This window comes from Tiliqua scincoides, chromosome 2, assembly GCF_035046505.1.
Source record: "Tiliqua scincoides isolate rTilSci1 chromosome 2, rTilSci1.hap2, whole genome shotgun sequence".
NCBI classification, from domain to species: Eukaryota; Metazoa; Chordata; class Lepidosauria; order Squamata; family Scincidae; genus Tiliqua; species Tiliqua scincoides.
This window is the reverse complement of record NC_089822.1, coordinates 174,433,991-174,460,532: the sequence shown is the minus strand read 5'-3', so window position 1 is coordinate 174,460,532 and position 26,542 is coordinate 174,433,991. Positions and strand designations below refer to the sequence as shown.

The window sequence follows — 26,542 nt, the reverse complement described above, 5'->3', positions numbered from 1 at the left end:
CATAAGAACAGCCCTACCAGGTAAGGCCGCAGGCCCATCTAGTGCAGCTTCCTGTATCTCAAAGCAGCCCATCAGATGCCTCAGGGAGCACACAAGGCAACAAGAGACCCGCACCCTTGTGCCATTCCTTACATAGGAGTACCTTAGGAATAGCTTGGAGTTGGTGTGTGTGCATTATCTCAAGATACTCTCATGATTTTTAAAGTAGTGATGCTCTGCAGAGAGACTGGATTCCCCAAACCAGAGTCCCCCAAAACCAGCCATTCTCAAATTCTCAGGGAGAGTTTTAGCCGTAGTAAGTGTGTGCGGGAGTGGGGGGGGAAGGCCCCAACGCAATCCGCTGGATCGTGCCACTTTGGAGAGGTGCAGGGGCTTGCTGCCACTTACCAGAGCCTGCAGCAGCCTCCCAGGGGTGTGGAGAGTCTCCATGCCAGCCTCCGCAGGGCTCCCCACGCTGCGCAGAACCTCAAAATTGTGACTGCAACTATTTCCAGTTTTGTGATTGCAAAACCAGTTGTTGCAATTGTGATTTTTACTGACTCTGCAGTGTGGGGAGCCTTGCAGAGGCTGGTGTGGGGGCTCCCCACACCCTCAAGAGGCTCTGCAGGCTCTGATAAGTGACAGCAAACCCCTGCACCTCTCCAAAGTGGCACAATCCAGTGGATTGCATAGCTGCCTTCCACCCTCCCTGCCCCTTAAGGAGGCAGAGCGCCCTCTGCCTCCTTAAGGGGCAGGGAGGGTGGAAGGCAGCTATGCAATCCACTGGATTGTGCCACTTTGGAGAGGTGCAGGGGTTTGTTGTCACTTATCAGAGCCTGCAGAGCCTCTTGAGGGTGTGGGGAGCCCCCACACCAGCCTCTGCAAGGCTCCCCACACTGCAGAGTCAGTAAAAATCACAATTTTTACACAACCTGCTGACGATCCAGGGTCTGCTGTAGTGGTGGGAGGCTGCTGGCAGGAGAGAGGACCTCTGCAGGTTGAACAGGGGAGCTACCCTGGAGGTGGGGTCCAGCAGGACTGCAGGGCGCCCTGGCCTCTGCCTGGGGCATCACAATGCCCCAGTTCAGGGGTCGGCAACCTTAAACACTCAAAGAGCCATTTGGACCCATTTTCCAGAGGAAAAAAAACCTCGGGAGCCACAAAACCCTTTTGACACCTAAAATGAAGATAACACTGCATATATAGTTGTTGTTGTTTTTTTACCTTTATGCTCTTATAGGTCCCATTTTTATAAAGTAGCCCCCTCTTGTAGCTTTTAGTTAGTTTTGTCATACATTCTTGTCCTGTGTTTTCAGACGCCTGGTCCTCTATGGTGTTTTGCCTGATTCCAAGGCCATTCTCTGCCTGGAGAATTATGCCCACTTTAAGCAAATTAGCTCCCCTTTCCCCCAACAAATGACCCTGGTTCTGCCCTGCAGTCCTGCTGGACCCCACCTCCAGGATAGCTCCCCTGTTCAACCTGCAGAGGTCCTCTCTCCTGCCAGCAGCCTCCCACCACTACAGCAGACCCTGGATCGTCAGCAGGTCTTGGGCACAGCAGCCACACTTCAAACTCCAGTGTCTCTAGCAGTCCCTTAGTCACAAAGTCAGTCAGAGTATCCAGGGCAGAGTCCAAAGTCAATAAGCCAAGTTACAATACAAGGTCAGATTCCAAAGTCAGTCAAATCAGTCAGAGTATCCAAGTCAAAGTCAATAAGCCAGGTCAGATTCCAAAGTCAACCTGCACTCCTTCTACAAACCGCAAACCCTTCCTGCCTCAGGTGCTCTTATATTCCTGAGGGCCCTATTGCCTTCAAGTGGCTGCAGCTGTGCAGCACACTCTGCTGGATGCCCAGGCCTTACCCTCAAAGGGGCCACTGCTGACACCACATCTACCTACTCACCAGATCTTCCTAGATTCCAATACAAGTGGGGGGGGGAGCAAATCTCTATACAGACCAGTGCAAAAACTGGGAGAAGGTGCGGGGGAGGGAAGATCTCTATATAGATATCACAGCAAGACCATTGCAAAACCTCTTGCACACAGAACCAACACATGGAAGTGGGGGGGGGCAGATCTCCATACATACCAGTGCAAAAACAGAGGAAAAGGTAAGTCAGCCCCAGTAGAGTCAACGGGGCTTCATCCCAGGGATGCATGGACAGGAGTGCAGCCTGCGAGTGGCTCCTCTCCCTGTCTACTCTGAAGTCAGCCCCAGTAGAGTCAACAGGGCTCACTCCCAGGGGAGTATATATACACTGCATATATAGTTTGCACTTCCCTCTTGTAGGTCACAGTTATATAATATACTTCCCTCTTCTAGGTCCCACTAAAAATCAGGTCCAGACCCACAGTTGGAGAACAACTGTTTTAGATTGTGCACAGGTGAACTGCTTGTGAAGGATACTGTCATTCTTTACTGTCATTTACTTCTGTACTTCTGTAAATGCCTTTCCACACAATACTACCTCTGAACAAGACCACTTAGTACTACTTAACACTGTTCACAAAGGTGCTCCTGAACAAACAAGCTAAGAGTTCAAAACTGCATAAAATAAAAGGCATACTAACAGTGATTACTTCACAACCATGAAATATGCTTTGGTGCTACATATACAGTATGTTACACATACAGTATACAAACATATACAGAATACCATCTGGTGCAGGGGTCTCCAAACCCCTTTCAAGTTTCCAAGTGAAGGAAATGGGGCAGTGAGAGTGTGAGTGAGTGACCGGGGGATGCTGAGTGGGGAGCTTGAAGGCTGTAATCCTGTGCACACTTTCCTGGGACTTACTTCTGAGGAGACGCGCACAGGATTGTGCTCTAAGCTTGGGAGGAGGACAGAGCAGCTGCACTCAATTGCTTGCTTTTGCCTTGGCTCCCTGGGGTCAGGTTCGTTTACGCACCCTCCCCTACACAGGCAGGCGGCTGGGGCTGTGGCTCGGGCGGGAGGGAATGTGCGGTAGCGGCGGTGGTGCAGGCTCTTTGGGCAGGAGCTGCTCCGCCAGCCATTCACGTCTTCTCCTATGGGGCGCAGCCGCAGGAGGTGAGGGAGCTGCGCCTGTGCGCTAGGGCTGGTGAGCAGCGGCTGCTTCACGGGAGGAGCGTGCCCCTCCCCCCACGGCTTGGCCCCGCAGGGAGCCACAGGAGAAGGCTGAAAGGGCCACTTGCGGCTCCAGAATGGCAGGTTGCCGACCCCAACCCCAGTTTATGAACCACTGCCAAAACCTTTGTACCAAGTGTTTGTATGCAATATGATTCTATCACATCTGCAGTGCTAGTAATAATTCATGTTCCATACTTAAATGTACCTAGATGCAGTATAAAAGATAATAAGCACCATCCTGACTGAGCCACTGATTTTAAAAACTGAAACACTTTTGCATTCTCTGCAAGTCTCAACATTTGTCAGCAGATTTTTCTCCCTTCCCTGGGAAAATCCCAGGTTGATACATGATAAGCCTAGCACTTGGCTGTATCTTTAGGGAACCAGCAGAAAGCTATGAACTAAACTAAAAGTCAGAGCCTGTGAGATGGGGGTAAAGGGGATAACTTGTACCTGGGTCCAGGATCAAAAAGGGGGCCCAGGAGCCAAAGAAGCGGGTCCAGAAAATTCCTGGGATATTTTCATATCTCACCTGGACTTACTTCCCACATGGGATGCTAGTTGTGCAGCTATTGCTGCTACCAAAAGCCATATGTGCTGGGCCAAGAAATGTCTTCTTCAGTAACCTTTATTGGCATATTAAGAGTTTACAAGAACAAACATATCATAATAAAATAGATACAACTTTACAAAGGATGTTAGTTTCTGATTTTGGCCTTAGAGACTGCCTCTAAAAATTCCGCCACCAAGTTGGTAATGGGAGGGAAAAATCGCTAAGGAGAATTGGGAAAGGATCAACAAGGGAAACAGGAAGGGAGGAAAGAAAAGTGTCAAGTAAGTGAGACCTAAGATTATAATGAGCAGTGCGCCGAAGGAGGATGTGATCCAAGGTATCTGGTTCAGCTGAACAAAATAAACATAATCTATTTGGACATGGGGTTTTAGAAAATCTTCCTGGCCAAGAAAAAAAATAATGTATGCATGACACTCCTTAACTGTGTCAAATCCAGGAGGAAACTGGTCTACTGCAGTAACTCTTTGGCATGTAGATCCTCTTACCATGAAGGAGTATATAGGAAATTAGAGACATAATTGTGGGGCTACAGCTACTGCAGAAGTATTTTTGGTGCAACCAGGACACTTTCCATTCTAGTGTGAGCCTAAATTCAATGATGCTAATTTTCTGCAATGATTTTCTATATTTAAAAGATTTTAGAGAGGAATGCATTTGGTTTTTCATATTACTGTATCTAGCTGCCGACACTACATGGGAAGATAGACCTGGGCTCCGAAGACTATTCTGGCTGTCACCACCCTTCCCCTACCCTATTTTGCCCCCTCCTCATGCCTGTTCTGCCCACCTTTGTCACCACCCTCCCCTGCTCTATTTTATCCCCTTCCCCTTTAAGAAGAAACTTTGTACCCTTGATATACTTCCTCTCTGAGGTCCAGGGGAGGGGAGCAGAGGAATGTATTGCGTGCTGGTGAATATATTGTGCACAGGGATTGATTTGGTCAGTGGGTTGCAGCAGTGAGACTCCAACTTCGCAATTCTTGGGAAACATTCTTGCAAGAAACCAGGGTTGGGAAATATATCCTATCAAAAAGTGTTTCCTGTTAGGGGAACCCCACTTCCTTGGTTGAAATCCAGGTGTGCAGAACATGGGGAAGAACTCTGCTGTGCAAATTGGAGTGGGAAATTATATGGGCACACATAGCCTCAGAGGAAAGCTCCCACACTGTTTGCTGCAAGGGTTCCTGGGATTCTTACAGAGTCAGGAAGTCTGTCGGAGGTTGACTGGGCAGTGCAGGAAAAGGGACTAACATGGCTTCCACTATGACAAAAGCCCTGGATTACAGAGAGTGTCCTTCATTTCTTTGCTTCCTTACCCCTTGTCAGGGACTCCTTAGCTGAAAATGTGCCGCGCCTGCCACAACTGAGGAAAGATGTGCACAGGTGTGACCAGGGTCAGTGCTATCATTAGGACTACTAGGCAGCTGCTACTAGGCACAGATTTCAGGGGGCAAAGTACTGACCTTTGAGGGACACCATTTTATATAGATTAGTTTTTTAATTCATGTAAAAATGCAGCTATAATAAATGCAACTGCAAAAATGCAATAAAAATATTTTTTTAAAAATTTTAAGATCAGTACCACGATACACATAAAACTTGTCATGTATGTGAATTCACTAGAGAAGTCAATGATGTTAGAAATTGTTAGTGGAACAAGAAGAAGGGGAAAGCAAAGAATGCACTGGCTTGAATACCATCAAAACAGATACAAAGTTTAATGTCCAACAATTAAAAGAAGCTGTGCTTCTCAGGGTATATGAAGAGCTCTTGCCTATAAAGTCACCAAGAGTCAGACATGACTAAATGGATAAAACACACACACACACAAAACATACAGGCGGGCCTCTGTCTGCGGATCAGGTATCCATGGATTCATTTATCCATGAATGGGGGGGGGGAGTGGCCTGCACCTCCTGCACTGATTTTATTACCTTAGTTTTTGTGTACTAGTGCTGGATGCACCTGTGTGTCTTCCTTAAAGGGAAATTTTTGCTGACATGAAGAGTGACTGAACCAGCCTGAACACTAGATGGAGCCTAACTGAACATTAACAGGAAGTGCTTCCAGTTAATGTAAAGTTAGTCTCCCTCAGAGGCGAAACACACTGCCCCTGCACACTGGTGTGTCACATGATATCACTTCCAGCTCCTCCTGGAGGAGGGGATGCTCACTGCAGTGGCTTTGCGTCCCCTGTTCCTTCTCCTGTGGAGAAGGGCTGCCTCCACAGGAGAAGGAATGGGGCGCAAAGCCGTCAGCACCTCCTCCTCCAGGGAGAACCCGGAAGTGACTGCCTTGTGTAACTTACAGTGTAAGGCAGTCACTTCTGGGCTCTCCCTGGAAGAGGGACACTCATTGTGGCTGCTTCTTTCCCCCATTCCTTCTCCTGTGGAGGTTTCCCTTCAAGGAATCTTGAAGTCACTTACCCTTCAGGGGAAGCCTCCACAGCAAAAGGAACAGGGGACGTGAAGCCGCTGGCACTTCCTCCTCTGTACTGAACCCAGAAGTGATTGCCATGCACCGCTTGTGGTGCAAGGCACTCACTTCCAAATTCTTCCAGGAGGGGGATTCTTCGCAGAAGTGGGGCACTTGCTGCAATGGTTTCGCACCTCCATTCCTTTTCCACAGGAAAAAGAATGGGGATGTAAGGCCACCACTGCCTTCTCCATAACTAGAACTAGGGCAGAGCCTGAGGGGCAGTCATGTGCCTCCCTGTGACGTAGTGTCCAGGGCAAGTGATCCTCAGTCTCCACCCTAGTTATGCCTCTGGTCTCCTGCCTGAAGTGTGCAGGCTTGCTGACTGTATGTCACTCTTCAGTTCGGCAAGGATTTCACATTATTTATGAAAGAAACACAAAAACGAAGGTAATGGAATGAGCATGGGGGGCTGCTTCAGTGTTTGAATAGTGTCCCCTGTATCCATGGTTTCTGTATCTGCAGTGTGTGTGTGTGTGTGTGTGTGTGTGTGTGTGTGTGTGTGTGTGAGAGAGAGAGAGAGAGAGAGAGAGAGAGAGAGAGTAGTTAGCCTTGCATAAAATACCCTGGGCAGTGCACAAAATACCCTGGCGCCGACTCTAGATGTGCCTCAATGATACCTGGAAGCTGAACAAATGACAGATCTGCTCCTTCCAGGAGTCTGATTTAGGTTTGGGCACCCCAACAGTCCTTTGAAATGTTTCTTTCTAATATTAAATTTGACTGGGTGACTTCATGACTTCATGGCGAGTCGTCTTTAGCCCAGCTCCAGGGGGTCTGGGAAGGTACCTCGGACGCCCAGCTGCATCTGTGATGTCACATGCCCCACACCTACAAGGAAAGCTGTGGGTCTAAGGTTGACACTATGGTAGTGACTCTCCATGAGTGCAGCAAAAGGGGACACTGGCTGCCACTTACTGCCCTCTAGCAGCTGCCTTCTTCTTCCTGCAGTATATCTTGCAGATGCAGTTTGTGATGTAGTTTATGATGAAGTAGATCAATAATGCTGCAAAGATGAGTTGAAGGACCATGTAAACTGATGTGAGAAAGCGAAAAACCGGAGAACCCTCCAGTTCCCATGAGGACTCTGTTTAAGAGAGAGGCTGCTCACCAGTCCATATCTCTTTCTTCATTGAGTGCCTGGTTGTAGGGCCACAAGCCTGTTACACAAACGGGAAATGAATAAAACATTGAGAATATGTGGGGAGGTAGGATATCTGTTTCTTTTGAATTCATATGTTATCTTTCAGTTACAGACTGCCCCAGACATTCTGCTATTGTTTTATTCTTAGGGGATTCCCCAGATTTGGGAGCTGCTTTTCATTTGGGGAAGGTTTTCTCAAGGAGGCTTGCTTTGATATAGGGTCTTTAACTTTGGGTGGTGGCAGTGTGAGCTACCTTTTCCTTGTTCACTCCCAGTTAAAAGAGTGACACAGGGAGATAGGGGTTAGTCACTGACTGATAGGTGCTTTACCCACCAGGCCCTTCTCCATTCACTTACATGTGTAAGCAGCCCTAGGGTCTGAACCTGAGGAGATCTGGCAATCCTCCTTCATGGTCCTCATGGCCAAAAAGCTATTTCTTACATTTAGAAGTAACACTCGTGAACAGAGTTGGCATAGATCCGAAAAGTCCCATAGGGAACCAGGCAGTGGCTAGAGAGGTACATAAAGTTTGTCTCCAAGCCATTTTGGTCCCTGGCCTGTGTACAGGATCCATGCATGCCTACATGTGATAAGATCGGGTCATTTATCGAATCCTTTTCTAAAGTCTTCTAAGGCAATGACCCCTTCCTTATCTGAATTTCCAGAAACTGAATTCCATAAACGATTGATGTTTTGTGTGAATAACTCTTTTTCTCTTTGCCCTGAACCTACTGCCAAGCAGTCATTTTGAGCCCCCGGTAAGTTTTAGTATTATGGAGAAAAATGTTTTCCTCTGCAACATTCATATTGCCTTATGGACCATTCTTCTGCTCTCCAGCTCTGGTCTGGCTAAACAACTGTAGCACAGCAAGTGTCATCCAGCATGGAAAATCAATGCAAGGCAAAACTGGAGAAAGGGCAGAAGTGAGAAAGTATCGTTGTGTTTGATAAAAGTACCATTGGAAAATCAATTGAGATTTCTGAAAGCCACTGTAGAATAGTACCAAGAGAGGAGGCAGAGATGATGGCTCTGACATGGATTTGGTGCGTTATTTTTAGTGATGAGTGGGTTCTTCTCCGCTTTCCTCAAATTAGTTTAGAAATTATTTGACTTCTCTGGAAAAGCAAGACAAAATGGGATCATTTCCCAAGACAACTGAGGAAATTGCAACTGCCTCCCCATCAGTGCTCCCTGTCAGCTATTCACCCTCCCAAAGCACACTCCCCCTAGAAATTATTCACCTGTCAACAGGTATGAGCAGCAGCAGGGGTGGCAAGGAGGGGTTTTTCTCCTCTTCTCACCTACTCTGTAGTGCACCAGAAACAAAGTGGTGGTGGTGGCTGCCCAGGATTTTACACTGTCCATAGCCCATACATATTAATGGCCAGTCCTATCCTTGTCTAGCCTTCAGGGTGCAGCGGTGCCAACACAGCCTCTGCTGCATCCCACAGCCTGGCTGGGGCTTGGGCAGCAGCAAAGAAGTAAGTAAAAAAAATTTTGTACATATCTTCACCACTTCCTGGTCCCCAATGGGCCTACCAGAATCTATGCCAGCTCTTTTGCTGGTTTAAATCTGTTAGGTTCAAGAAGATACATTTTTAGATTGTGAGCCCTCTTGGGACAGGGAGCCAGTTATTTGATTTTTCTGTAAACCGCTTTGTGAACTTTTAGTTGAAAAGTGGTATATAAATACTGTTATTATTATTATTATTACATTGCAATGTTGGAAAAAGTATAGAAATAAATATTTCTATAACTAAATGATTGTCTATAGAAGCGATTTTTAACCCTTTTCATCTCATGGCACACTGTCAAGGCACTAAAATTGTCAAGGCACACCATCAGTTTTTTGACAATTTATAAGGCACACCTAGTGACAGCAGAGGCTCGCATCCCCGAGAGTGGCCCTACTGACAAATGACACTCCCCCAAACTCTCGTGGCACACCTCCAGGCCATCCGTGGCACACTGGTGTGCCACGGCACAGTGGTTGAAAATGGCTGGTCTATAGAAACAATAATTCACTCCCTCAAGTACACTCTTTGCTAACCCTGCTTTTGTTTATGTACAATGTACAAAAAAGGCCTTAGAGCAGCTTCGATTGGGAGAGGGCAGCATTTGTATTAGTTGCATTTTACAACTTGCATTTTACAAAAATTCAGAAGTTGCATTTGTATTAGTTGGACTAAGTGCCTGAGTGTTGAATTGTAACACACACACACACACACACACACACACACACACACACACACACACACAGCAAGGTAAGGGTACAAACATTTGCTTACCTTGAGGAGGCCTCCATGAGTGCTTTCCCATAACAGGATGTAGCTCATGCCCCATTGGTAGAGCTGCACAAGTGCTGGAAAGTTGGATAGGATTGGGCACTTACTCACAGGTGAGTGCAATAATTTATTTTTAGCAGGAAGGTCCCATATGGTTCTGACTCTATGTAGTTCTTTTGGGCAGCATTTATGACTGATATTTGGGCCAGGCTTGTGACTACAGTACTTATAGCAAGAGCACTGGCAATGCTATATATTGTTTTTGTTGCCAGTAATCCTTAAATGAGTTTTTCATTAAGGTGAATACATAGAAGAATGAGACTGACAACATTCTTTACATTTTCATTTTGCTATTGAGTGTTGTTGTGGATCTATAGAGACAGGGATGTGAATACAAAATGCATGTTGGGCTGTCTATGCACACACTATTTGTCTGTGATATTTTACAGTGTGGTAAAACTGCTCAGGAGACTTTGTGATCACATTTGGTATGAGGATTTAATAACCTGCCTGTTCCTTACAAGAAAAGGGTTCCAGTTCCATCATGGGCAGTATCTCAAGTTCTGAGGTACTGAAGTATAACCAAATAATATGGGACTCAGAAGACGGCTGTTTTTTTTTTCCCAATACTGCGGATCTGTTCATTATTAGAAATACAAGACTAGGCCTTGGATTGAACAGGTAATAACTAAAAACAGCTGAACTGTTGCTTCCACTTGAGGCCCATTTTACTAAGAAGACAGCATATCCTGTGGGTCTAGGAGATTCTTGCTCTTTTAGTGCATGCTGTATAATTGTATGCAGCTTTAAATCTGTTCAGCATTAGTATGAAAACCTATTCTTATAATGTTGAATAAAGTTGTGATATTATTCTAGGAAAATAAAACATTCACTCTAATGAAAGTAAATGTTTACATTAAATGTTTATGGAGCCCCAGTAATGTCATGGGCAACCCAATTCTGTTGGGGTCTTATGGAAGCAGATTGCAAGATCTGCTGCTGTTAAGTTCCGGTGTGGCACCACAAATGCCACACAGCTGTCATGTGCTACCAAACTGCCAGCACAAATGGCCAGAGGCTCTTTGCACATGTCAGCAACACCCAGATACCCCTCCCAGCAGCTAAAGTGGTGGAGGGGGTGGTTTGGGAAAGGCTCAGGGCAGGGAGCAGGCTGAACCAGGGATGGTTTGGGGGTAGAAGGGGAAAGATCTATCCCCTCTTCTCTGCCTGCTACCACCCCCAGGAATCTCCTCAGATGTACACCAGCAAAAGTGCTGGCATACATCTGAGGAGACCCATTGGCGTCTCCTCCAGCCTACGGAGAGATAAATTTTTACTGACTGCTCCTGGGTGATCCGGTCACCCCTCCGCTAGAGCATACAGCATGTGTTCTGTCAGCAGCCCTGCTGCTCTGGGCTGGCAGGGGATAGTATTGGGCTGCAGATGTATTAATAAATGAGTCACTAGTTCCTTTTGCTAATGGCTCCATGGAACTTGCCACATGGTGAAGTACCACATAGGAGGAAGAAATGCATGTGATGCTGCTCTGTATCCTGTGCTGCTGTGTTGAGATGGATACCATGACAGTATTGGTGCATTGAAGCAGTGGCGTCACTAGGATTCATGTCACCCGGTACAGGAGGCCTGCGCGTCACCCCATGCAGTAGGTGGGGCAACGCCCCAGGTAGTGGGCATTGTGATGTACCATTGCCCCGCCCCCACTGGTTTTTTGGCTGTACCTTTTGATAGAACACAGATATTTCAACGTGGTTTGTTTCATTGCATTCTGCATGAAATTACACATTGATTGATATATAATATGATGGTATTATTCCTCCAAACTCTGATTTTAGTAATTTTGAAAACTTGTAGAGTCACACACACGCACCCCGTGTCAACTTACTAACACCTTATTGCAGCAGTTCTCAAACTTTTAGCACCGGGACTCACTTTTTAGAATGAAAATCTGTCCAGGAGCCATTGGAAGTGATGTCATGGCCAGAAGTGACATCATCAAGCAAATTAAAATAAATAATTATAAATAATTAAATTAAAATAAAAGAATTAATAAGGGGAAGCCAGCCCTGTTCCACCAAGTGAATTTTCTTTGTAGTCTGCCTGCAATAACACCCCCCAAAAAGAATCAGTGAGATTTCCAGCCCTCCCCAGTGCCCAGTTTAAAGTTCTTCTGTTTCAAGCATATCAAGATAAAGACCCTCCTGGCTTTACAAGTGCAAAATAGAAAACATTCCCCTTACCAGTTCAAGCCTCTATTTTTTGTCCTTTTTAGTGGGGGGGGGGCTGCCTTCTGGAGCATCAGTTGAGCTCCAGTTCCATCGGATCGGGACCATTCTGGTGTCCTCACATTCCCCTTAGCCTGACCTGACCAGCAGCCAAGGCACGTCTGCCTACTCACGAGTAAACGCAACCGTGAGGCTGCTTAGCTTTCCATAGGGCTCAATAGACTCACAGCTGGGAGGGAGGGACCTCCTTCTTGGGTGTTTTTGGGGGCTACATTCATTGGATCAGGACCATTCAGGTGTCGTTGGATTCCTCTCAGCCTGCCCTTTCTGATGGACTATGGCAAGTTTGCCTACTTGCAAGTAAACGCATGATATGGCTCACTTTCACTTTCTATAGGGCTCCATGCATTTTTTCTTTCTGGTTTTTTGGCCATAACCTTTGAAGAAAAGGAACTATTTGACTCTGGTTTCCTGCATTGCATTCCGCTGGACATTCCGCATCCAACAGTGTATGGCATGACAGGGTAGCTCCTAAAGCCACGATTTTAGCATGTCATCCCCCCAGGGCGTGTGTGTCCCCCACGCGGCATCCAGTGTGGCCCACACCCCCCGCACCTCCCTAGCGACACCACTGCATTGAAGTGTACCTTTTCAAAGTCTGTTGCAACAAAAACAGTAGGGAGTTTTGTGACATCTTAAAGACTAGCAGACTCACCATACGTTTTCATGGAGTAAGAACTTGTGCCATGGTGATATTTCTGATGAAGTAGAGCACAACCTTAACCAGGTCTACTCAGAAGTAAGTCCTATTTTGTTCAATGGGGCTTACTCTCAGGAAAGTGTGGTTAGGATTGCAGCTGTAGTCTCTAATCCAAGAAACGTTATGCCCCAATAAATCTGTTTGTCTCTAAAGCCTTGTACACAACTTGATTGAACTGTTCCAAGTTTGTGGTACTGTTTTGCTTTTGTCTGTCATACCCTCAAACCATCTCTGAAACCTCAGATTGGAGATATTTGAGGAGAATCAGCACACTTCTCATAGCAAACGTGTATTTAAAAGCCCTCTTAATTTGTCTCTTGTCTCAGGAGAGCTATGTGACGAGGTGATCAACCAATGTGTACCTGAGCTAAACCCTTGCAAACATGACTCCAAGTGTATCTCTCTTGACAAAGGATATCGGTAAGTGTGTACATATTGATATTTACATGGTAGGCACTATTCAGCCACAGAAATCAATGGGATTGGATGAAGAATTAGTTTTATCTAGTAAACAAAACCAGGAGACACCTTCAGGTAAGTAATTGTATGAGCTTCAAGAGTGGACCCGAGCATCAGCAGAATTCCTTATCTGCAGGGGTGGGGGAACCTGGAACCAAACCCCCACAGATAAGGAGGGCCCACTGTATGTTATCATTAAGTATGGTAAACTTTTCTGTTACTTACATATCTTTGAGGCTCTTCCAGTAAACCCCACTGAACACAGGAGAACTTGCTTCCAAGTACATATATATAGGATTCATATCAAATTGCCTTGTCTATGTTGTATAATTAATCAGGGTGTAGCTGTGCAAACTGCCTGATGTTGCATGTCTACAATGTACAGAGATCTTTTGTTTTTCTGTTAACAAAATGTTAAAGGTAGCACTTGGAATTTATATGTTCTTGGTTTGCTATCTCTCTGTTGTAGGGATTTAATGTCCCAGATTGGTTGTTGCATAATGACAGTACTGAGCATTTGTTGTTGTGCACTAGTTCAAAGCCATTCTTTCCTCCTCAAACCAAAATATATACCTGATGGCAAAACATATCTGCTGACTGAAAGCATGTAGGAAGAAGCCAACATCTCCTATGCAAAAGAAAACTGTTGAATGATGTGGAGTGCCTGAAATGACCTCTTTTGAGTAGGAGCAGACACCCAACTAGTACTTGATGACTCTCTGACACTTCTTCAGGCTTTTTCTTTTAACGGATCCATTGCTTGGCTAATCCTTTCGTCACAGCATGTTGGAAAGTACAGATAGCATTTCAGTGCCTATTCCTGCTTCTTAGTTTTTTTACTGGTTCCATCATTTAGCATGTGGAAATTTAAACTGCCCCATGCTATTAGAGAGAGCCTCTCTAGTGAGCCTCAGTTCAGAACTGATGTAATTGCTCTTGAATTGCCCCCCATACACACACACTCATCCTATATTGTATATAAAACCAACACAACTATATTACCATAGAGCTTTGTCTCTGCAATGCAAATTTATTGATCTATCTTGCAAACTTTCTGGCACAGCAACAATAATTGTAATAGAAGCGGGGGTGAGGGAAGACAGGTACACCAGCCATGCTAAACTGTTTCTTAGGACAGCAGTGAGAAGATGAATAATGGTAATGTCGAAGAGAAGCGACCTACAGTTGTATGCTGCCTTTCTGCCACAGGTAGCATCATAAAAATAAAGCAGCAGCTAAAACCAGAAAGCATTCCTTTTGATTACAACAATAAAGCAGCAGTTGAATTATAACTTTTTTCTTTCCCTCACTCTCCCCAATATACACATATCAAAAGATACATGATCTGATGTAGGACAACCTTTACAAATTTGAACTGGCAATTGTCTGGTCCAGTTGCTGTGCTGGACAAAGGTAGATCAGGATACAAGTCAGAGGATACAAGACTGGGATGTCCCTCTGCAGACAAAGTTCAAAAGGTTGAACCAAAATGTATAATCTGTTTCCAGCCATCTAATCAGCATCTGTATGCCTGTTATACAGGTCAGGTAAGGAATAGGTTAGAGCAGCGTTTCTCAACCAGTAGTACTTGTACCGCCGTTGGTACTCAAGGTGATGTCCAGTGGAACACATGGGGCCCCCAGACTCCTGCCACCTGTCAGCAAGACCAACAATGCAATGCAACATGCAGCAGTAGGAGGTTCGGCTTGGTGGGTGGAGCTCCAGTGCAGCTCAGCCAGAGCAAGGGGAAACTTTCCCCCTTACCTCCAGGTAAGAGCTGCTGGCCCCCATAGGTCTCCTCAGACTTGTGTCACCTCTTGAGGTGGCACAAGTCCGAGGAGAGCAGAGCAGCTTGGAGCCGCTCTGTTCTCCCTGGGATCAGGGGTTGGGATCTGGCATAACTGCTGGATCCCAGCCCTGCCTCCTGCTCCTCACCCGCCCGGCCCCAAGGCCGTCCACTGCCCGCCCTCCCCCTGCCCAGGAACAACCTCCCTTCCGCCTCCTCCCTGCCTTCGCCCCGCCTACCCTTCTTCATTGCGTTGGCCCATGCGGGCCAAAGTAACTTGCAAGGAGGAAGCCAGCACGGAGGCTTGCATTGGCTTCCACAGGCCGGCATTTCTTTGAGCACCAACCTGGCTTCCTCCTGAGGAGGCGCACACATGCCTTATGGCACATTTGCAACCCTCCTGAGCTTGCGTCGGACTTGCGTCGGCCCAAGGGTACCTCTGGATTTTGCCCTATATGTCATAATAACACATAAAAAAGACAAAATGCAAGATTCAAAGTTTAGCCCATGGAAGTAATCTTTGGCATTCTGGTCCAGGACTTAACAGGCAGCTTGGAGCTACATCCTCAAAGCACAATGTCACTAATCCAAGAAATGACAATAACATATGAGGGAAAGCTGTCAACTAAAGACAAAAATACAAGGAAATTGTACATGGCTATACAGAATCTTTTGTAACCACCACTATGGCAAGTAGCTTTTGTTGCTTTTGGTCTTCATATCTGCAGTTTTAAGAACATAAGAAGAGCCTTGCTGGATGAAGCCAGGAGCGCATCTAAGGGCCCATGAGTAAAAGGGGGCAATTTTACATACCTAATGTGTATCTTCCAGTTTATTAGTTTTATTTATTATAATTTCTTTTTCTATACAAAATGCTTCCAAAGTTAGCCTAATGCAGTCTGACTTCCCAGGAAATAAGCCTGTTGTGCCATTTGCCCAGTTTCTGCGTATTGCAGCACAGTTATAAATAAGCTTTATTATTCTGGAGCATAGAATTACTACCTGAAGAATAAAGCACTGATTTAATGCAACCCTTGCAAGAAAAGTGGTGGTTCTATCATTACTGTGATGGCCAATACACATCATAAAAGTAATGCATGGCAGCTTTGAATAAGGACCTGCACATTGTTCATTATTGCATCATTTTGTATTAGGACAACAGGGAGCAATAAAGCAACAGGATTAAATGCTGCTATTTCCTCCCACAGCATCTTATGACGGATGCTGTTTGCTTGCCAGTGCCTGAAGCGTTGCTCGGCTCCTGTGCTGTGCTCTTTGCAAAACTTTCAGAAGGAACAGTCTCTAGCCCAGTGATTTTCAATCTTTTCCATCTCATGGCACACTGACAAGGTGCTAAAATTGTCAAGGCACACCCCCGGTTTTTTGACAATTGACAAGGCACACCACATTGACAGCAGGGGCGCACACACATCCAATGGCTCAACTAACAAATCACTCTTCGCCAAACTCTTGCGGCACACCTGCACACCATCGTGGCACACCAGTGTGCCACCGCACAGTGGTTGAAAATGTTTGCATTAGTAAAACACATTCTCCAACACTGTATTGCTTTTTTTTTTTTTCTGTTCGATGCTTATAGAGTGTAACTCTATCTGATCCAAAGTGTTATTTGTAAGCTTGATAGGAGCGGTTCTGTTTCGATCATGTGACTAGAGGCAGTTGCTCTGAATTGCAAATTGAGGAGTCAAGCTTCTTGGAAGCACAGTGACCTGAATGTGGCCTGGTCATGGCATCTAGTCCTGGGTGGAGAGTGTTAAAGGAGCTGACTGATGGCAGATGATCTTGTCAACAGTGCATGAAATTGTTAGATCCAGAGCCAAAAAACAAGAGCTGGACAGACTCTCCAAAGCAAATAGTAAGCAAGGGGGAAAATGCTAAAGTAGAATGGAAAAAAGAGAGAGGCAATACTGGCAGTTGGGTATCAGACTGGGCTCACTATAAGTTTTAATGTTTGATAAACAACCCAATCCAAACTAAATCAGTGATGCTGAATCCCTGAGGCATTTTCAGCTGCTATGGAGACATTTGTCCTCTTCCCCTGGGGAAGCTTGTGTCGAGTTCAGGTGACAGGGGAGTGGCAGATTCAGGTCACCCGGAATCACTGATAATAGGTCACCCTGAATCTGCCGCTCCCTCATCACCTGCCTCCATCCAGCCCACCAGAGACACAAGCCATGTTGATCCACTTCTTGCTTGCTAAAAGTGAGCGGGAATCAGATCACTTGCTTCTCTACCTTCCTCTTTCCTTTACCCCTTCCTCTTGCTCCATCTTCATGTGACATTTAAAGTTTAAAGGAATGTTCCCTTTAAACTTTATGTCCCGTGCAAGGAGGGAGTAAGAGGAATGAGTTGCAAAGTGCTCCTTCCTTGCATGTACCATTCATGTTATCAGAAAAGAACTGTATGACTGAAGAATCTCGGCTAGGAGATAAGAGGGTGTTTTGAAGATGTTGCGGGTGCACAAATCCCCAGGTAAAGGTAGCAGTGGTAAGTTAGGGACAATTCCAGGCAGCAGACCTGGAAGTGCCAATGCTACCTTGGTATTGAGCACACCCATGTAAGATGGGCAACCCAATCCTCCATAACTCCCCACACAGCAGTGTAGCTATGCTGATGGGCACGTGAGGTATCTGCGGAAGAGTTTCAGGCCCCAGCTGTCTCCTCAGGGTAAGCGAACACTTGTTCCATGCCCAGAGGAAAACCCTCGCTGGCCCACCAGATCTACTCAGACCTGCACCAGCGAAGTAGCTGGCAAATGTCCCTGTGAACCTGGGTCGGGGGATCAAGGCTAGGAAGGGGATAGAGTATTAGCAACACAGCTGCTACTGATATCACCCCTTTCCCAGCTTCAACCCACTCTCCTCCCCGCCCCATCTCCTCCTTGCTCTGCCCTTCCCCATCTCTGTCCCACCCCCTGTGCTGACCTACAGGCACTGATAATGAATTCCAGTTTCTGGAGTGCAGACCTGGTTAATTGCCGCTTGCGTCATGTCGCATTTTACAACAGCCATGAAGAGTCTTACGCTACCAGAACACTTTTTTTAGTGCTGTAAGGTCCTTTCAGGATTGTTCCAAAAATGAAATGATAATCTTTGCCCCATATTTCCCTTTTAAAATCTTGATAATAGCTCTTTCTCCAGCTTTCTGCGCCCAGACTTTCTTGCAAAGAAGAAAATGGTCTAGAATTAGAAGGCCTGCATTAGACTTAAATAAGACGTTGATATCTAGAGTTCAGAGGTAAATGAAAGTACAGTCTCAAAAATGCATAGCATATGCTAAATGGGGGAAGTAATAGATGTCCTTCTTTTCTGGTTTGAATGATATGCTTATTATTTCCCAGCTGTAGAGTAACATCCAGCTGGGAGGTTTGAAATGTGGTTTATAGGATGAAATACATTCAAGCCAGTCCAAAACATAGTGTCTAAGATTTTGAGAGGCTGCCCAGTTTTCCAGAGAGATCTGCTCCCTCTTGTCTGAGATTCTCAATACCAAATTTCAGCCTAGAGTACATATTTTATGGTTGAGAAATAAACCTCTGAAAATAGAGTTTATAATGGAAATGCTGACACAACTTTAACAAAACCAATGTAACAACTATAATAAAAATAAATATAATTATATATGTTTGCTGTTACATGGGTTTCTCTAAACCACTTTCTTTCTGGGAATGAATTGCCATCTAAAGGTAGGGTTATGGTGTTACCTCATTGTTTTATCTTCGTATCAAGATCTGAGAAATTAATCGTCACACTGCTTCCAGTACCATAACTACACTTAAGAGCACAATTCTAACCCCTTATGTCAGTGCTTTCCGGCACTGGCATAGTGGTACCAATGGGACATGTGCTGTATCCTGCAGTTGGGTGTCACTCACGGAGGTCTCCTCAAAGTAAGGGAATGTTTGTTCTTTTACCTCAGAGCTGCATTGCCCTTAAGTCAGTGCTGGAAAGCACTGGCATAAGGGGTTAGGATTGCACCCTAAAAGTGAGAAATATTAAGAACATAAAAACAATGAGCACCATTATAAGAATGAAGATAAATTGTTTCATAACAATCTTGAGAATATTGAGAATATCTTGAGAATATTATGAAATTCATTCATCAGTATTTTTTTTTTTTTTGCCATTTGATAAACCTCCTGCACCTGATGGAGAAATATTTTTAAATCTCGGTTTAATTGTCCTAACACATTTCACATCTCCTAACTCAGCTACGATTTCTCAATATGTCACCTGTATTACCTTACTATGTAACATTACCCTATCTTCTGTACTTGTTGGCAGCCATCCACAACTAGCTACAAGTGATGCCTCTGAAACAGTGTGTTTTTTCCTGTAAAATACAACCTCCCTGTGCCTCAGAAGGCCTGCTGGAGCCTTCTGAAAGGCAGTGTGATGGGGCTGCAAAGAAGGCAAATGCTATTTTAGCCTGCATTGGTAGAACTGTAGCTCCCAAGTTGTGAGAAGCTGTGGTTCCGTTTTACTCTGCATTGGTTATACCTCACCTGGAGTACTCTGTCCACCTCTAGGCACCTCATTTTCAGAAAGATGCAGCCAAACTGGAGCAGGTTCAGAGGAGAGCGACAAAGATGATCAGAGGGCTGGAGAACAAGTCCTACGAGGAAAGGTTGAGGGAACTTGGTATGTTCAGCCTGGAGAAAAGAAGGCTGATGGGAGATATGATAGCGCTCTTCAAATACCTGAAGGACTGTCATATGGAAAAAGGGACAAATTTGTTTTCAATTGCCTCTGAAAGTAGAACTAGATCCAACAGGTACAAACTGAAAGGGAAGAGATTTCAACTGGATATCAGGAAAAAAATTCCTGATAGTAAGGGTATTTTGGCAGTGGAACAGATTGCCAAAGGAGGTGGTGAATTCTCCCTCACCGGAAATCTTCAAGCAGAGGCTCAACAAGCACCTGCTAGACATGCTCTGGGAGGATTTCCTTCTACAGGCAGGGGGTTGAACTAGATGACCTTTTAGGTCCCTTCCAACTTTATGATTCTATGACTCTGGGAGGCTTTGCGCAGCCTCTCAGTGTCTCAGAACTCCTCCTGGATATGACTGGAATGCACTTCCAGTCACATCTGGAAGTTCATGTGAGGCCCTCCAGCATGAGTTGGCAGCCATGTTGGGTAAAATCCGTGGGTGCCGAACCTGTAGAGAAGGAGGGCCCACTATACTTCAAAGATACACATACATAAATAAGCTTCAGAAGCCCTGCACAAACCAAAGGTTGTATCATGCTTTCTTTTATGTTCTGGAAAAATAAATTATATGTTAATATTGTTTCATCATCAGATTTTTTGCAATGCCCTTTTGCTTTCAGTTTTATAATGCTTTCATTATCATATCATGAATTGTCTAATTGAATGCTCTTGTACTTATTGAAGTGTGCTTCTTGAAGTGCTTATTGATCACTATGGGATCACTGATGATCTTGTTTCAGATGTGAATGTTTACCTGGCTACAGTGGCAGACACTGCGAAACTGACGATGATGACTGTGTGGAACACAAATGTCGCCATGGTGCACTGTGTGTAGATGCTGTCAATGGGTACACCTGTGTTTGTCCTCAAGGATTCAGGTAAGCAGCGTCTCCCTTTTTCCTTCCAGACAAATCCTGATCTCTGTGTATGATGCTTTTGGCCCACTGAACTATTTTTCAAGTTAGAGAGGCTGTAAAGTTAGAGAGCCAAGTTAGAGAGGCTGTAAAGGGCAAGGAAGCTTCCTTCCGTAAATGGAAGTCTTGCCCTAATGAGGAGAATAAAAAGGAACATAAACTATGGCAAAAGAAATGTAAAAAGGTGATATGGGAGGCCAAGCGAGACTATGAGGAACACATGGCCAGCAACATTAAGGGGAATAATAAAAGCTTCTTCAAATATGTTAGAAGCAGGAAACCTTCCAGAGAAGCAGTTGGCCCTCTGGATGGTGAGGGAGAGAAAGGGGAGATAAAAGGAGACTTAGAGATGGCAGAGAAATTAAATGAGTTCTTTGCATCTGTCTTCACGGCAGAAGACCTCGGGCAGATACCGCTGCCCGAATGGCCCCTCCTGACCGAGGAATTAAGTCAGATAGAGGTTAAAAGAGAAGATGTTTCAGACCTCATTGATAAATTAAAGATCAATAAGTCACCGGGCCCTGATGGCATCCACCCAAGAGTTATTAAGGAATTGAAGAATGAAGTTGCTGATCTCTTGACTAAGATATGCAACTTGTCCCTCAAAACGGCCACGGTGCCAGAAGACTGGAGGATAGCAAATGTCACGCCTATCTTCAAAAAGGGAAAGAGGGAGGACCCGGGAAACTATAGGCCGGTCAGCCTAACATCCATACCGGGTAAGATGGTGGAATGCCTCATCAAAGATAGGATCTCAAAACACATAGACGAACAGGCCTTCCTGAGGGAGAATCAGCATGGCTTCTGTAAGGGTAAGTCTTGCCTCACGAACCTTATAGAATTCTTTGAAAAGGTCAACAGGCATGTGGATGTGGGAGAACCCGTAGACATTATATATCTGGACTTTCAGAAGGCGTTTGACACGGTCCCTCACCAAAGGCTACTAAAAAAACTCCACAGTCAGGGAATTAGAGGACAGGTCCTCTCATGGATTGAGAACTGGTTGATGGCCAGGAAGCAGAGAGTGGGTATCAATGGGCAATTTTCACAATGGAGAGGAGTGAAAAGCGGTGTGCCTCAAGGATCTGTCCTGGGACTGGTGCTTTTCAACCTCTTCATAAATGACCTGGAGAAAGGGTTGAGCAGTGAGGTGGCAAAGTTTGCAGACGACACCAAACATTTCCTAGTGGTGAAGACCAGAAGTGATTGTGAGGAGCTCCAGAAGTATCTCTCCAGACTGGCAGAATGGGCAGCAAAATGGCAGGTGCACTTCATTGTCAGTAAGTGTAAGGTCATGCACATTGGGGCAAAAAATCAAAACTTCACATATAGGCTGATGGGTTCTGTGACAGATCAGGAGAGAGATCTTGGGGTGGTGGTAGACAGGTCGATGAAAGTGTCGATGAATCTGCGGTGGCAATAAAGAAGGCCAATTCTATGCTTGGGATCATTAGAAAAGGTATTGAGAACAAAACGGCTAATATTATAATGCCATTGTACAAATCGATAGTAAGGCCGCACCTGGAGTATTGTGTCCAGTTCTGGTTGCCGCATCTCAAAAAAGACATAGTGGAAATGGAAAAGGTGCAAAAGAGAGCGACTAAGATGATTACGAGGCTGGGACACCTTCCTTACGAGGAAAGGCTACGGCATTTGGGCCTCTTCAGCCTAGAAAAGAGATGCCTGAGGGGGGACATGTTTGAGACATATAAAATTATGCAGGGGATGGACAGAGTGGATAGAGAGATGCTCTTTACACTCTCACATAACACCAGAACCAGGGGACATCCACTAAAATTGAGTGTTGGGAGAGTTAGGACAGACAAAAGAAAATATTTCTTTACTCAGCGTATGGTTGGTCTGTGGAACTTCTTGCCACAGGATGTGGTGATGGCATCTGGCCTGGACGCCTTTAAAAGGGGATTGGACAAGTTTCTGGAGGAAAAATCCATTATGGGTTACAAGCCATGATGTGCATGTACAACCTCCTAATTTTAGAAATGGGCTATGTCAGAATGCGTGATGCAAGGGAGGGCGCCAGAATGAGGTCTCTTTTTATCAGGTGTGCTCCCTGGGGCATTTGGTGGGCCACTGTGAGATGCAGGAAGCTGGACTAGATGGGCCTATGGCCTGATCCAGTGGGGCTGTTCTTATGTTCTTATATTCATGGTTCAGTGACTCTTTAGAGAATGGTTAGAAGCATACCGCCAAATGACAGGGACTTGTTATATGTACACATTATTGGTGTCAATAATTTTTTACTTTTGTTTGGGTTCAGGTGCAGCAGTCACAATGGATAGAAAGGGAGTTATTAATAAAATAAACATAAGTCAACTACCACCAAGCATGGCAGCTTTCACTTCTCAGTAATAGGTGACAACCTGAATTATGCCTTCCTGTCTTGACAAAACAAGTCATTGCATTCATCCTTGGTTTATGCAGACCCCAAGACAATATGACTTTCAGGAAAGGGATTTCATGTATCAAAAACTAGAATAAAAGGATTCATTTTGGAAGGGATAGCACTGCCTATTTAAAAAAGCAGTCTGTGCCATTCTGAAACCTTTAAGGCAGAATTGTTGCAAAGACCACAAACCTGGTTGTTTTGTTTTGTTTTTGTCTCATTGGATACAGAGTGCACCCAATTGTTGTTGTTAAAACTAAGGGCCAGTAAGTATTTAGGTATTTAGCATAATATCCTTCCCAACAGACGTAAATTATATTAATTACATTTATAATTAATTGTATTGAATTGCATCTTCAGTTTTCTTGTTGTAATGGTTACAGGGCGGTACAATAGACTTAAGGATTAAGAGAAAAGTTCTAAAACATGACAAATGCCATTAGAGTGTTTCCTTCAATATACCTGGAAAGATACTGTGTTAGGGAAAAGACCCACATAACATTTTAAGTGTGGTGGATGTGGTTTGAACAAACATTCTTTGCTCTAAATCACATGAAGACCACAGTTCTCTGCATATTTACTCATAAAGTCATGCTGTGTTCCATAGGGCTTTCTCCCATTGAACATCCATTAGCTAGAAGCATGCATAAGATTGCAGCCTTTAGGGTACATACAGACATACCTACAAAAAGGAGTGAGGACGTTTTTCTATAGTAAGGCAAACAGAGTAACTCTATGACATTTCTCTTTAACTGGCACATGTATTTGCCCTTATTCCAACACTGATTTCCTCTTTTTTCCTCCTTCCACGGCTCAGGCAGGTTGAACACTTCCATGTGCCTTCTGCTTCCAACACCTTGCATATTCCTCTGCTTAAAAATTTCTTTGGTGCTTTATTTTCTTTAAAAAAAAATCACAAAGACTTTTTTGAAACTTGAAAAACGGATCTTAGGAGCAGGGGAAGATGGGTGTCACAATGGCCAGCCAGTCAATGCTGTGCCCAACCCCTTTAGTTGCCAACAGGGAAAAGAGAATTTCCTCATGCTAAATTCAGAGACGATTGTGAATCTGCCCAGAACAATAAGTCTGCCCGGATAATAATAATCTGCCCAGAACAATAATCTGCCCAGAACAATAAGTGCAGTGGCACAATAGATTCACCACTCAAATTATATATGTTCAAATGTTTTCAAGTGAGAAGTACACAGAGGATGATTTATTAGTCTGATGCTGATGTTTATGCCTGTTTTGCAGAGGATAAAAGCAGTGTATATACATGTGTTCACCTATATCTGTAGGGGATGCTGTTCCTTGCCCGTTCCCTGCAAATATGGAAACTGTAGATAAAAGGGAACCCTATAAAAAGGTTCAAAAATACCCCATCGTGCTCCCCATCACACAAATTACTTATGTGCTTGTGTTTGCAGCAGATTACTTATCTGCTTTTGTTTGTCACCATTCCTGGGTCTTGCTGGGTCTTTGCTAACTGCAAAATGGAAGCAAGGAAGCACTCACAGGCTCTCACAGGAAATGAGGCAGAGGGCTGAAAAGACTGTGACACTTATCATTGAGTTCAAAGACCTTAGTGGCACATTCTTTTCAGTCCTCTGCCTTACTTTCTGTGAGTGCTTCATGCTTCCATTTTGTGGTTAGAAAAGAACCAGTAAGACTCAGGAACAGTGTCAGGAAGGCTGGAAACACTTCCTGTAATTTCTTCCAAGCTGAACTTCCAAGCAGTTCAGTTTTTTGTGCAATGGAGGGTGTGTAATGGGCAGTGGCTGGCCTGGGGGGCAGGGGGGCAAAAGCCCTAGGTGCCACACCTGCAGGCGTTGTGGGGGTGGCACCACTGTGCTGCTGCCACCTCTGCCTGCACTCCAGAGCTGTTCCAGGGGTGGGTAAGGCCCTGTGCAGCATTTGCGACTGCTACAAAAGCCTTCTGAGGCTTCCAGCATGGTCTTAAATAGTACTTCTGGGAAATAGGAAGTACTGTTTAAGACCACGTCAGAAACCTCAGAAGGCTTTTGCAGCAGTCCCAAACACCGCATGAGGCTCCGTATGCTTCAATAAGTATCCTGGGGAGGGGGCATGATGCAGGGGCAGCATTGCAAACCTGTGCTCCAGGGTGCCACAGGAGCCAGGTCCATAACTGGTGACGGGGATTTTTGAAAACATGGATATTTGAATACTGGCTACTGGGTCCACAGCTGATGGGGGGTGCCTTTATAAGCAAAGCTTTTAGTATGAGAGAATGATAAAAACTCACCACAGTTAAAGTAACCTTAAATGCTTAAGTGTTGAAAAGGTGTGCATGAGTATGGTGGGGTTAACACAGAGGCTAACTGAGAAAATCAAGTTATGTTCTGTGTCATATAGCATTCCTCCTCCCTATCATACCCTACCACTCTGAAATCATAAGATTCTGATGGTCATAATAGTGCTTTGCTTTTGGTGACAAGATCTCCATGGCCCTGTCTGACAATTTGAAGTCTAATTCTGACAGCTGCCAATAGACCAGTCTTCCAGAAATCTCACTGTACGTCAAAGATAAGAGCACTTTGCCAAATGGATTTATTTATCACTGCCTGGGAGTTAGATATTACTTTCTTCCAGACAAATATTTTCTGTATTTGGGAACACACATACATGCAAGCACATGTGCGTGCATACAGATATACATGCAGCAAGACAGCAATAACACTGGACTAAATGGATTTTCCTAAAATAGAAATGTAGAACTTTATTTCCTTGGCACTGAACCCAAAGCAATTTACTGTTTCCCCAATTTCATCGTCGTCCTTCTGTTGTCCTTACCACATACTCCTCTCCCATTTCTCTGCTTTTAGCATTTTGAAGAACAGGTATTGATTCTTTCTGTGATGTAAGGCCATGGTCTCCAGAGCTCAGTGCTTACAAAAGCTAAGATAAGCAACTGAATTTCTTTGTCCACTCTGCCTGTCTTGTCTCCCCTTGAAGTTATGCTGGTTGCACAAAAAAGGCTAATGGATATTCTCATCAAAATTCTTTAATCGCATAGGTTCCTAAAAGCATCTGTTTGTTGGTGGCACATAACCTTTAACCATTAATGGAATTGTAACATGCTTAAAAGTAATGTGGTGCTACAACCAGTTGCTTTTAGGATGATAGCCTTTGATGTGGTGAGCAGCACTATGCATATAAGAAATCATAGATTTCAGGGAAGTTGTTTACATCCAAAGCCAACCTTAAGTTGAATGTAAAGACGACCAACAAGTGTCAGAGCATGTTGACATTCTCAACATACATCAGAAGCATGAGTAGCGGAACAGCCTGGCTTGGGCTTAAATTGTCGCAAGTTGTACTGTAAAGGTGCTTGCACAATCAATATAGAACATTAATATGACCCAGTATACTAAAACAATACTAACAGTGCAATCCTATGGTGTCTAGTCAGAAACAAGTCCCACTGTGTTCAGTGGAGCTTACTCCCAGGAAAAGGTGTATAGGATCCACCATAACTCCCTCTGCGGCAATGCAGTGGCGCCAGCATGGCATCTGCTGCATTCCGCAGGGGAGTTTCAGTCAGGGGAAAGGAACATTTGTTCCCTTGCCCCAGGTTAAGTCCCTGCCAGCCTGGTGGGTCTACTGAGACCTAAGCCATCAATATCCCTAGTGCAAGTCCATGTGGACCCATGCAGA

At 44.8% G+C, this 26,542-nt stretch overlaps 1 protein-coding gene across 1 annotated transcript in view; it reads left to right on the top strand.

Annotated features, from left to right (window-relative positions):
- SLIT3 (slit guidance ligand 3) overlaps positions 1-26,542 on the top strand; it is a 534,848-nt gene that overhangs the window by 470,291 nt on the left and 38,015 nt on the right. Inside the window, exons 29-30 of the mRNA XM_066612910.1 lie at positions 12,900-12,993; positions 20,290-20,427. Of these exons, the coding sequence (XP_066469007.1) occupies positions 12,900-12,993; positions 20,290-20,427 (232 nt within the window). The remainder of the gene's footprint in view (positions 1-12,899; positions 12,994-20,289; positions 20,428-26,542) is intronic.